Consider the following 13,961-nt stretch of genomic DNA (forward strand, 5'->3'; position numbering starts at 1 on the left):
AACGAATAACTTCGGCCTATGACAGATGAGAGTAGAATTCAGGAGGAAGAAATTGAGGCTTTCTCCTCATCCAGTGATGAAGAGTGGTTGCCCCCATGCAAAATTGTTTCCAAGGGTAAAAATGTTTTTTACACATTTTTAAATACATGAATTTTAAAATTTTCATAATGTGTGTGGAATTGCCCCACTTGCCATGTTTTTGCAATAAAAGTGAAATATTTAAAAATTGTATTTTATTTTGTGAATTATCTTTATATTTGTTTGCCATCATATAAGTAATGCATGTCTAGTTTTACCCTCAATATTATATTGTGGTCGTGTTGATTTTAGATTTTTTACAAATTTTTTAGAAAAGTAGTGTATGGAATTACACCGGGTTACCCTACGTATATTAAACCTAGATGTAATTATTAAGATTTTTAAGATTAAGATGTTTGATTTGCAATATTGTAATATTAAGTCATAAGAAAGTAAGTACTTATGTTAGTTGCTGACGTATGTTTTCTAATTTTATGTTCAGAAGTATAGTTTTGTTCAGAAGAAGTAGCTTAGTAAATAACCATTTCAAAGCGATTGTTTTTAAAAATTGAATTTAGGAGAAATTTTGAATAATACTGCAGATTTTGTTTTTCCCGATTTCACTATGGCTTCATTTAAAATATTAAATTGTGCAGATTTTACACCATACAAAAAAAAAAGAATTATCTGCAGACTATGAACAACAGCTGGCTGAAAAATGCTGAGAGTAAGCGGACTTACTGCCCCTGGCAACATTATCACTAAGACCTACAGTAACATTATTCTTAAATTAGCCAACACGAAACAGTATATGGCATACAGTAAGTAAGGCAAAGTTACATATATAACAAGTAACAGTAATGCAGAGTTACAGAACCTGATTTTGACTGTGGTCGACAAAGAAAGAACAAACACAAAATAAAACGCAAACACAAACACAAACACAACAAATACCCAAACGAAAGCACAAACGTTAACTCAAACGCAAACGTAACACGCAAACACAAACACAAAAAATAGTAACACAAACACAAAATAAAACACAAACACAAACACAATGCCTACTAACGCAAACACAAACACACAGTAGGCCGAGGTCATTGAAAGAGACGAACTTTTGTTCATCGCACCATGTTTCTAGATTATGAAAGGGAATAGATGTACTTAAGAAAAAATATTTGGATGCATCAGGAACTCTTCTAAAAAATATAATTGCTATGGCAACGGCGGTCATCTTGAAAAAAATATCTTTTGTTGATGTCACATGGTTAAAAAACGACATGTAAACTATATATTAATCATATAATGGTGAATTACCATTCAATTTAGCACTAATTACAATGCTATTTCACCATATCAGATTTAGATAATTCGAAAACAAATATTTCTAGTGTGTTTTCTATTACAAAAACTAGACAGCTGACTTTATTAAAGTTAGTAAAAGTAGGATCAATGATTATATGATCAGTATATATGTTAGTTTTTGTACATTGAGACCTTAAAAAAGGGCTTTTTTTAAGATACCCACTGTTGCCATGGCAACCGTACTTTCAAAAGAGTTTAAATCACGGGTTCCCAACCTGGGGGTCGCGACCCCCAGGGGGGTCGCGAAGGGCTTTCTGGGGGGTCGCCAACTGGTATACTAAACCTTAGTAATTTGAAACAAAACATAAGTATTTAGAAGAATTTTTGAAATTCGGCTTTACTAACATCATTGGAAAGGGAATAGAGAAGAAGCAAAGCGTACTGTACAAAGTTTTTCTCAGTCACGAGTTTATGAAATCTTCAAAACTAAAACGTCATTTGAGACGAGTCATTCGAAACACACCAAAATATATAGAGTTCTTTCGTCGGTAAGAAGCTAGATGCAAACGTCAGAGACTTGATCGAACAGGAAGTTTTCAAAGGAAACACAGCATTATAAAGTCGCGACAGAAAATGCCAAGCAAAAAAAAAAAAAAACACAATAGGAGAAAATCTCATCAAATGCTGCATGTTGAAGATGGTGAAGTTAATTCTTACATATCCGTAGATGTTAAATAACACATTTTTATTGAAATTAAGCTTTCACCATTGTTTGCTTTTCAAGTTGATAAATCAATAGACGTGAGTTCGTGTTCGCAGTTGCTGGTCTTTGTCTATATTCATTCAGATGATAGCAAAGAAGAGTTGCTCTTTTGTGAAGATAGCATGGAGAAAATAAAAACGTTTTTTTTTTTAAATTGGATGATTAAAATGGGTTAAAACGGCTGTGAGCGTTTGTACAGATGGTGCACCATCTATGTTTAGGTCAAAATCGAGCTTTAAGAAAGCAGAAAAGATTTACCTCCCTAACCATTGCCCTCACCAATCGCCATCAAGACTCCATTGCTAGTATAAGTGGTAAATTATATAAAATCTGGAGCCTTCAAAGAACTGAGCAAAGACCTGAATAAAGATGACGAGGTTCTGTTCTTCTACACTACAGTGCACTGGCTGTCGAACGAATTGTTGTGAATCGTGTTTTTGAATTGAAATCTGAAATCAAATTGTTCTTGGAAGTGCAAAGAAAACAAGACCTTTTGGTATACTTAAAACGACATAGAGTTGTTGGAGAGAGTATCATACCTAGCAGAAATATTTGAACATCAACATAAACATAACCTGAAGCTTCAGGGAAAATTTACGAATATTATCACTTTCCATGATTATCTCGGGGCATTTTTATCAAAGCTGCAAAATCGGCGAAGAAAATAAATCTTGGAAATATTGTAAATTTGAGAAACTCTGCAGTGTGGTAGATGAATCTAATTGTGAGAAAATGAAAATTTTGAAAGAAGAAATTTCTGGGCATCTTGAATCAAGTGAAAACGAACTGCAGCGCTATTTCTCTGAGCTGAAAAAAAAAAGAATCTGCATTGACGCATTACCCATTCTCTTCTTCCCTCGATCAGTGTTTCTTCCAGACTTTTTTCTCCGGGGGGGCACTTGAAATTTTCGGGGGGGGGCGGTAGACTTTCTTCGGGGGGGGGGGGGGCGGACACTGTTAAAAGTATATATTTTCTATATAAATTATATAAATTTCATTTCCTTCGGGGGGGGGGGGGGGCGGTAAAAAATTTTCGGGGGGGCTTTGCCCCCCCCGAAGAGATGCCTGGAAGAAACTCTGCCCTCGATGTTGCCAGCATTCACGATGAATTACAAGAGGAATTATTTGATTTGTAGAATGATTCCGCGTAAGATAAAAAACTGCACACTCAATTTTGGTGTAGTATTTATCATTCATACCCAATCGTAAACTTGATTAACTTTTCGAGAATAGATTTTCGTTTACAAAAAAAAAAATGCTTAAAAAAAATTAACCACGAATGTTTAGTGAATAGTATGCAATTTTACTCATGGTATTAAAACAGTTATCAAGAGTAGTTCATATTGAAAGTCTACTAGAAAATGTTATTTTAGTGTTTGTTAAATTCCATACTAATTTCGGCTTTTTAATTCTATGGGGGTCGCTGATCACTTAATTTTTATAAAAGGGGGTCGCCATTCGAAAAAGGTTGGGAACCACTGGTTTAAATACTCTAACTTAAAACAATAAAATAAATACAAAAACTTTTTAATAAATGTATGTTCTCAACCTCATAGCAAGCCGTTTTAAATGTATAAATATTAACACTACACTCGAGGGATGAAACAAAAGTCACCTCAATGCCAGAAATTGCATGCTTTAAAACAATTTTATCCAACAGAGAACAACTTGTGACCTTTCTAATAAATCTTCCTCTTTTATTCCTCCATAATCTTAAACACATAGATGTAAATAAATTGTTTAAATATTTTAAAATGTGCTACTCAAACATTACTTCTAAATCTGAATTACAGTGCTGTTACTCATCAAGAACTTCTTTTCTAAAGGAGATTATATTTTAGTAGGCAGGTACCCGATCAAAACTTTGTATAAATAGTGACCTAAAATGAATCTGGATCATAACCTTAAATTTAAACCTAACCCTAAGCCACCATTTACAGTCAGAAAATGCAACCTGTCTCCACTACACTATTTTCTATTTTGGTAAATGTAACTTGTGTTTTTACTTGACTTCCTTCACCCCTTCCTTCATTAAAGTGAGTTAGGTACCCATCAAAGATGAGTGGCAGTAGCGTACGCAGGGGGGGAGCAGGGGGAGCGGCCGCTCCCCCTCTGGCCATTTTCAGCAAAGTGGCGCCTTTTTGGAAACTTTTTAATCTCAACGATTTAAACAATGATATTTTTAAAAAAAATATTTTTGGTCGTGCCGACCAAAAATATTTATTAATATTATTATTTTTAAATTTACTTATGAGCAAACTGCGTAGAGGTGGGGAAATTTTGACAAGGACAACAACTTCATCACGATGAAGTAGTAGTATTCTTACAGTATGGGCGATAGTGATTACGATTACAAATGATATGAAACAGTTACAACCCCCTCCCCCATGGACCCCTCTGTAAAAAAAATATTGTCATAATATTTAAAAACCACTGCTACTTATTTAAATCTATTTCTGTAATATATATTCATGTAAAATATATTTATGTAATATATGTGTATATTTAGAACAGTCATCTAAAAACTGACGCTATGTTAACTCTGAGTTGGTTATCCCCCCCCCCCCCCACACCTCACCACCACAATTGTGTAGAGCGACATTAATGTCACACCTAGGTATTCACTGGGTTGGATAATTGACCTAAAGTGACCGTACAGCAGAGGCGTAGCTATGGGAGGGCGGGTGGGGCGGCCGCCCCGGGCGCCGACCCAAATGGGGCGCCAAATCGGTAGGACCAGCATGCATAACTTTATATAGCCTGTATATAAATGGAAGGGGGAGAGGACGAAAAATTGATAGTTCGCCCCGGGCGCTGGAATGTGTCGCTACGCCTCTGGCGTACAGTGGTGAATGAAGTTGAACCCCCCCCCCCCCCAAACCCACCCCGAACTGATCTGTTAAGTACATGTAGTAAAACGCGTAGAAATGTACCAAAGTACCATGCCGCCAGAAAATTAGCTTTTTAAACGTAAAACTCTGTGAATATTTTTTTGCAATTACCAGTAAAAAGGTGTGTGATCAATACAGTGATCTAACCAACACCTATCACTATGTTAAAAAATGATCTTTAAAGAACACAAAGAAGCAGTAGTTAATTAAAAATATATGATCTGAACTAAAACACCGATGCACAGTTAAATGTAGGCTGTTATTCCGAATGTTTTTCTACTCTATCGAAAAGCGTGGTTTTATACCAACTCTGATTGTAAAAACTTTCATTATGCTGTAACACTTAAGCATTTATGATGGCGATATATTAAATTTTGATTATAGACAAAAACATTTTGTAAACACGAATAGTGTTAAACAATTTCATCATATTCGAAAGTAATTATTTATTTGTTTTGACATTTTTAATTAAATGTGTAGATATATACATATTTATATTAAGAGAGTGATTACTTCCCCTATTTCACTTGTCTTAAATAATTTCCCAGGAATTATTATGTAAGAAATTTTTTTACAAGAATTACAAAATAGATTGTGTTACGTTCATTGTTTTGGTTGTAGTATATATATATATATATATATATATATATATATATATATATATATATATATATATATATATATATATATATATATATTTGTTTGTTTAGATTGATACAATTTTTGTTTTGTCGGCCTACATTGTGTGTTGTTTTTTCTTTTTTCTTCAGAGTGCTACTTTCAATTTATTTTTACATCATAGCGAAGCAATGACATACAGCAAGTAATTATATATATATATATATATATATATATATATATATATATATATATATATATATATATATATATATATATATATATATATACACGTATATAGAACGTGTTAAAAATTCGGCGCCTTTTTTAGTCTTTTCGCTCCCCCTACAACGAAAACCTGGATACGCCTCTGATGAGTGGACTCAAGGATGCTCTACTGACTTGAACCCGGATTCAACCTCGAAACTTAGTGTTAGCAGTCTGGCTGTTTTTTCTTGTGGTTGGTGAAAATGAAGCGTAAATTATAAAGATCTAGATTCTCTAGGCGGATTGTGTTTTGTTTATTATTGTTACAACTGGCCTAAACGAGCACAAAATACTTACTAAGTCAAGTGTAACAATTGAGGGATTAAGTCCAAGATCTGAACACACAAACACAATATTCGAGATTTGATCCCTTGGCACAAACAGACCAACATTTCTTCTATTTCCTACACAGATCAATTTGTTACATGGACTCAGCTGATCTTCCACCTTTCTCCGCCTACTACATCTAATGAATCGAAATAACTATTTCGTTTTCTTTTAATTTTTGCCGTAAAATGATGAAAATGTGTATGCCATGGAATAAAAAAAATCAAACCACACAACCACTATACAATGAAGAATATAACTTTATTTGGCATATAAATAAGGATCCGTCTATCGTACAAAACCACACATGTTTTAATCGCCCACCACCCACCATTCTCACAGCGTTCATCTTACACCCTCAAAGAAAACCACAACGCATATTTACATGTTTTAAACTATTTCGTGAAGAATTATTTAAATCAAATGGTCATAATAGTATTGAAAACCTGGTTCCAAACGGCTTTAATTTTTATAATTTTAACTATAAATTTTTCACCTGCCATATTTTTCAAAGATTTTTTTTCAAAAATTTAGTATGATTACATAGACTTTCCATATCTATTAAGTGTTTTGAAGTATTTCGTGAAGAATTTGTATGCTTGATTTCATTGTTTCATTTTCATACTTTAGGTCATAATTTAAAACAAACTGAATATAATTAATGAATATATTCAAGCAAACAAATGAAAAACTAATTTTGTTTAGCCGAGCTTGCTTTGTATAAATATTATCAAAGCAACTATTACATTATAGTTAGCACTATTGGGGTTAATTAAAATTAACATCTAACAAGCATTACCAGAACATTACGTTTTCGATACAATCTTCAACTTAAATATCATATGGTTTTAAATACTTACGCTATTGGAAAATAGGTCCTATATAAAATAACGAAAGGTCAGTTTAAAAATTCTGAGCATAAAAAACAAAATTAAAATTAAGTTCCCCGATTAGAGTAATAATATGAAAAACTAAACAATAAAATGTTGATCACGATTTCACATGTAATGAATTTCTTAATGATCGTTTACTGCCAGGCGTTTAACTGTGCCAAGTCGTCCATCTACTTGAAGTATTTCACCTGAATAATTAATAATTATCACATTATTAGTAATTGTTCATATCATTTGATATTTTTTACACCACGATGAACAAATCTTTTTTGAGAACAAACAGAGTTTTTTTTTCCCCAAAAAATGTGATAATGAAGCAATTTTTTTGCAAAATCGAGACATTTTAAAATGTTCAAATACTGTGAGTAAAATAGCCTACATTAGCAAGGGAGGAAGATGTTCAAAGCTTAATGTTTAAACAGTTTTAAAATGGCTGTTAATTTAAATTAGAATTGTCAAAAATGATATTTAACCATAGATTAACGACTAGTCTCGACCCTAAAGATTTCAGGATTTACGTGAAATTAGTTAATCCTTTACGAAAATTCAGTCGCAAATTGATTTATAAAAACATTTCTAACTGAAATTTATAGCAACCTAAAAAGTGCATTATTTAGAATATAAATGTATACTGTTGGCATATAAATAACACTAACATTATATCATGTAGTGATTAACGAAAGCTTATTTAAACAAAAAAAAAATTAACAGAAAGTTTACCTGATCTGATGATAGTTGTAGCATTTGCCACATTCACCACACATGGGATGCCATATTCTCTAGCCACAACAGCTCCTACCAAAACATGTGAGAAATAATTCAAAATTTAAAAAAAATAAACCCTTAGTAATGGTCTGTGCAACAGTTTCAATGAGCAGAAAAACATATTTTCTTCATTGTTTCATGTTTACATGAAAGAATCTGCATTTTTTCTAAGGGAAATCTTAATAAAGGGATGCGAAACTTTAATTAATGTATTTCTGTAAATAACTGTGTAACATATGGGATAAATACCTGACAACCCCCATCCTCATCCCCACGCCCCCAACTCTAATATTAACAGTACTACACTTAAATAAAGGATGTATCGGTGTTTGATTCAGGGTACAAAATCTCTTTGCATGCAATTAATAAACCGGAAGTGATCTCCCCTAAACTTTCTCGAATATTCTAATATAACACTACGTGGGATGGCAACTCGGAATATAGACATGATTTTTGTTTACTTAAACTTTTAAAAATAGAATAGAATCTAGTAGAAAAAACAATTGCGCACCAAGCGAACGCCAAAATAAAATGTGCATAATAGTGCGGAATATTATTAGTACTTTATAAATTTACATGCGTTTTTTGAGAAATCGGAAATAGGGTAAATTAGTACTTCCGGTCAACGGAAATTACTCAAAATTTGAGAGAAGGTAGAGAATTAGATCTTTTACTTACATGTGAAATTTCATTTATCTATCTGAAATAGTACTCAAGTTATAGGCTTTTCGCTCAAACGTTGATACGGATCTACGATTTTGATAAAAAACTTATATATGAAATTTCATCAACCTAGCTGTAACGGTACTCAAGTTATCGTGTTTACACACACACACACAGACACACACACACACACACAGACACACACACAGACACACACACACACACAGAGAGACATACGGACAAGATTTCAAAATTATGTTTTTCCGTATCAGTGAGGTGTAAAACGTCGTGATTTGTAAAAATCTCGATTTTTTTTTGTGTGCACGATTACAAGACTTTCTCTATACTTCGTATATACGAGAAAGTAAAAAAGTTTGATTTAATACTTTAAAAATGTACACTATTTTTCCCAGTTCTTCACCATAAGAGTTACTCTCACAGTGTTTTCAGTAATGCGGTTCAGGCTTAATGGCTTACAATTTATTTTAACTTGTCACAAAAGTATATTTGTAAACTAAGGCGTACGTACCATGAGACATAAGACTACCTAGCTCTGTCACTAATCCACCCAGTAGAGGAAAGTATGGAGTCCAGCCCACGTCAGTGCTTGTGATAATCAGGATATCACCTGCCTGTATGAGGTATATCATAATATCAAACATGGGTAATCTATCGTTTTAGGTGCGTAAAATCGGCCGAGTCTAGTAATGTGAAAGAAAGGTTCTGGATCTTGTTACTGGATTCTGTTATCAACAATTACATGTGTTACACATTTTACGATATTTTTGCAAGTCTACTTTAAATTATACCTTTAAATTAGGCCATATTTTAGTGATCAAAGATAGTTGTTTTCGGCAGGGAGTGTTCGAGGGGTTATGAAAACCATGGACCACTAAAATGTTAAATTAAAGCTGTTTCGCTTGAATCGATGTGTATATTCAATTTAAAAAAATTGAATTTCATATAGGGCCTACACAAAAATTTGATCTTTATATATAGAGTAAAAATTAATACTACTGAGGATTACAATACGCCTAAGTTATTATAAATTAGTAGCGAGAAATTTAATTCATCTTCGGTTACACTTTAGCTAATGGTTTGTAAAATATATTGTTCCATTTAAATTATTCAATTTTTTAGATAACTCTCTAAAAATTATTATAAAAAAATTTATAATTCGATATACTGCGTTTGAAAAACCTGGCAAAAACCCTTACCTTAATAACAGAAGCCTGAGCCAAACTATGGACAACCTGAGCCGGTCCGGTCACTAAACCTTGACTAACTGGCAAACCTTTAGGTAGACAACACTTTTTAGTTGTTTTTCAATTAACCTCTTTATAATATTACTAAGGTTTTTAATTTTTCACATTAATTAGACATTTTAAAAAATTGTCGGAGTGGTCGGGTTGGTAAATCTCACGAGTGCCAAACCAAAAGTCATGAGTTTGAACCCCCAGACGCCATATAGACAGTGACTCAGTTTTCAGCCTGCTTTACTTTTTGGATTTGCTGCCATAGCCTGTATCTAACCAAGAACAAGCCACAAGAAAGCAGTTGTTTGATTTTGGAGTTGTCTCTCCTGTGACAGTAACTCTCCCCTGCTATCGAGACGGATCTACCAGGGAGTTCAAACTGTGGATATTTAGGGTTCAGCAACCTTAAGCTCCCCCGACCCACGACGCAGACTAATCTAAAACTCTGAAATTTCCTTCCGACATCCAGTTATATAATTAATCAACTGTAGTTTTTTAAATTAAACTCATATAAACAGATGCGTACCAGGGGCGGAACTACAGTGCCGCCAGACCCCGCAATGCGGGGGGGGGGGGGGGGGGGGGGCCACGACGTTTAGGGGCCCAATTCCGACCAAAAAAACAATGAATTTTCTTTTCATAAATAATATTTTTCGCGCTCCTTGATAGTGGTTTTGTAAAAAACAAACAGGTCTACTATAGCAGTGATTGTTCTACAGTAACTAACACACACTGTTGCGTAGAAAAATATAAAATCTACTAGTTCTGTAGTTTGAAAGATAGGCAAACGTTCACACTACTTCCATGACTTACTGCCCTTCTTTAAAATAAGGGTGCCCATAAAGCTCATTTAAATAGTTTTGTACTATGTAAGTTAAAAAGCACTTTATTCTCTTAATTATTATTTAAATAAGGCATAATAAAGAACCCTAAAGCTATAAAAATGAATGTATTCAAAACTAATAATATAAATTTAAAAAATCATAAAAATAAACATAACGCAAGAAACCATTGCACAAATCAAGCTTACGTGTTTATATAAATTTGACCAGCTTGAAACGAATTATTATCAAATTGCAGTAAACATGAAAATGTAATAAAAACACTTGTATTTTTTTAATAAAAAAAAAGGAGACAAAATAAAAATACTTGTAAAACAGGGATTATTGCGGGCCTGAAGTCTATTCGGACTTATTGTTGTCTGGTTCGTTATCTCAGAGTGGTTATACATTGCAATGAAATAGATTACAATACTCAGATAATAGACTATTTAAAATTTTGAGAAGCACACTACTTATAATATATATATATATATATATATATATATATATATATATATATATATATATATATATATATATATATATAGGGGGGCCCAAAATTTTTTTTTGCGGGGGAGCCTTTTTTTTCTAGTTCCGCCACTGATGCGTACCCTATTTACTGTAAATTTTAATGCTAAAAGCTTCTATATGTATATATTTTATCTTTAAATTTTTACCAACCTTTTAATAAACATTCAACGCTGGAGTATTCTGTTTCTTTCGAATTTGAACTGATCTTAAAGAAAGATAAATGTTAGGTCTAAGTTGTAAATAAACAAGTTGGACATTATTTTTAAACAGACGACTGATTAAAGACTATTAACTAAAGAAACGAGATAAAATTCGTTAATTAAACACAAGTGATGAGATGCATAATATAATAATCTTGAAACTAAACGTTTATAGAAAATAATAACATGGTTTCTTTGATAAAAAAAAAATTTCCAGGAGATTAAATGCTATTATGACAAATAGCAGGCTTGCATATAATCAATTAATTTTTAACCTGGGTAATGATAAAGGGATCAAACTCAGACCAGTGCTCCGCTTACCTCAACTGGGTAGCTGCGGCAGATTTTCGGAAGTCTATTCTCTGCCTGTTTTGTGAAAATTTTCCTTCGCTTTTGAGCTCTAGGTTAAATACATTTTAATTTTTTTTAAGGCTTTATAATTAAGAATTAAATGTATTTTAAAATAACTATTTTAAAAAATATTTAGAGAATTAAATTGAAATTTCTTGTTTAATTTTACATCATATTTTGATCATAATCAAATGTTTTTTTTTCAAATTTATCTCTTTAACTGTGAGTAAATAATAAAAAAATAACCAATATTATATATGCCTTGAACAATTTGAAATATATATATATATATATATATATATATATATATATATATATATATATATATATATATACTCTCTCTCTCTCTCTCTCTCTCTCTCTCTCTCTATATATATATATATATATATATATATATATATATATATATATATATAGTCTAGTTATATATTTATATAGAGCCCCGCTAAGCGGTAAAAGACAACTGAAAATCGAAGACATTCAAGACTTTTAATGTTTAATAAAATATGACTAGAATATCAACAGTTTCGTAAACACTACTTGGTTTCAAAGATGATAATGATAACGGACAAACTGAAACAACTTTAACTTGAACTTACTTGATCACCAGGCGAGCAGAGCGTGTTGACAAAAGAGCTCCAATCTCTTGATGTGTTAAAAAAAACATTAAGTCAGGATCAGGTAGTCTCCCCTGGTGAAATAATTTACTCAAAACTAGCAGCCATTTAACCGTTTTTTTAAATATAATAGTGAAGTCAGTAAAACGGAATATATGTATATATATATATATATATATATATATATATATATATATATATATATATATATATATATATATACATATATATATATATATATATATGTATATATATATGTATATATATATATATATATATATATATATGTATGTATATATATATAATCGGCCATGGGTTATCATGGGTTACCAGAATGTCCAATTTTGGCTATATATTTAAGTAAGGAGTAAGGGGCGACGCTGAACTAAACCGTCTAAAGAAATAGAGTAGCAGCCGCTAATAATTATTTTTATCCAGTGTTATGTCATTTTACTTTCTTCATTGAATTCCCTTATACACATATTATCACCGTTTTGAAACTGAAAATTACAAAATAAATATGTTAAAATAATTACTTCTGTAACTTACTTCTGTGTATAGGCGGGCAGATAAATCAGCATACGCTGTTTTCATAACGTCATTCATTTTTACAGCAATTGACTGTGTGTTGGTTGAAATTGTAGTATAATCAGATTGTACATGGCAACGAAGTGAAAAAAACCGACACATTTATTAAACACTCCAACAAACATGCACCACATTTAAATTAAGGCGAATTAAAAGTTGAGCATTTAAACTTCATTAAAAATGCATAAAAACGGATGTATGTAATAATGCACTAAAAGGAGAAATTAGTTGATTTTCTTTAAATATATAATAATAAGCTACTATTTAAATAACTAAAAAGAATTTAAGAAGCGACCCACACAGTTTTATCTGTGTAGGTCTCAGAATACTTAAGCCCTTTGGATGAGAATTTCAAGACATGATTTGACAGAGAGAGGTTTTAGAAAGTGTGAAACATAAAAGTGAGATGAATTACCTTCCCCCATTCTCTTAAGCCAACAGCTCGCCTAGCTTGAGGCAGAAGCCATTTCAGGAACCATCTTATATTGACAATAGATATAAGTTATTTTTTAATTTTTTATTTTGAGTAACCTCATTAAACAAAACAGTGTTAACTCAAATAATATAATGTCAATAATTTACATGAATTTGAAAAAGAAGGCAAATGACATGTCTGAATTTAGAACTCAGTTAAGTAATTAAAAACTAACTAAAGCCTACCTTTTGTGGACGGGAATTTTTCTCTTGATTTTATTTAAAAGCTCAGGTATTGTGATGTTTGATTTCTCAGACTTCTCAAAAGATTTTGTTTTCAACATCATCTAAAAGAATTTTAAAAATGACTTTTCCGTTGCCCTAGATATGACTTTTGTAGATATTAAGTAAAATGTATCTCAGTGTTAACTTTAGTCTAAGGAAATACATGGTCGTATGGTAGAGTGCACAACTGCAAACCTGAAAGTCTCGAATTCGAATCCTTGGCTTGACCGCATGGGTCTTACTTGAATCCATCTAACTCTGATGGGTACCTGACTTAAATTAGCGTTAGTAAAAGCAACTGGGAATAGTGCTGAATACACAATTTCTTCATATAATAATGTCACAATAATGTCTACTTCATCTGCGCTAAGTTCAAAAGAGTAACTTA

The 13,961-nt window shown here is 32.1% G+C and overlaps 1 protein-coding gene across 1 annotated transcript in view; it reads right to left on the bottom strand.

The window, feature by feature from the left end:
• The window catches only part of LOC131945867 (putative phosphoenolpyruvate synthase), a 62,430-nt gene that overhangs the window by 18,178 nt on the left and 30,291 nt on the right, over positions 1-13,961 (bottom strand). Inside the window, exons 28-36 of the mRNA XM_059306478.1 lie at positions 13,535-13,635; positions 13,290-13,353; positions 12,836-12,907; positions 12,269-12,360; positions 11,640-11,718; positions 11,269-11,323; positions 9,728-9,804; positions 9,040-9,142; positions 7,803-7,877 (exon numbers count right to left, since the gene is read on the bottom strand). Coding sequence (XP_059162461.1) covers positions 7,803-7,877; positions 9,040-9,142; positions 9,728-9,804; positions 11,269-11,323; positions 11,640-11,718; positions 12,269-12,360; positions 12,836-12,907; positions 13,290-13,353; positions 13,535-13,635 — 718 coding nt within the window. The remainder of the gene's footprint in view (positions 1-7,802; positions 7,878-9,039; positions 9,143-9,727; positions 9,805-11,268; positions 11,324-11,639; positions 11,719-12,268; positions 12,361-12,835; positions 12,908-13,289; positions 13,354-13,534; positions 13,636-13,961) is intronic.

This window comes from Physella acuta, unplaced genomic scaffold (genome assembly GCF_028476545.2).
Source record: "Physella acuta isolate Inbredline_101_S28 unplaced genomic scaffold, ASM2847654v3 ptg000538l, whole genome shotgun sequence".
Taxonomy (NCBI): Eukaryota; Metazoa; Mollusca; class Gastropoda; family Physidae; genus Physella; species Physella acuta.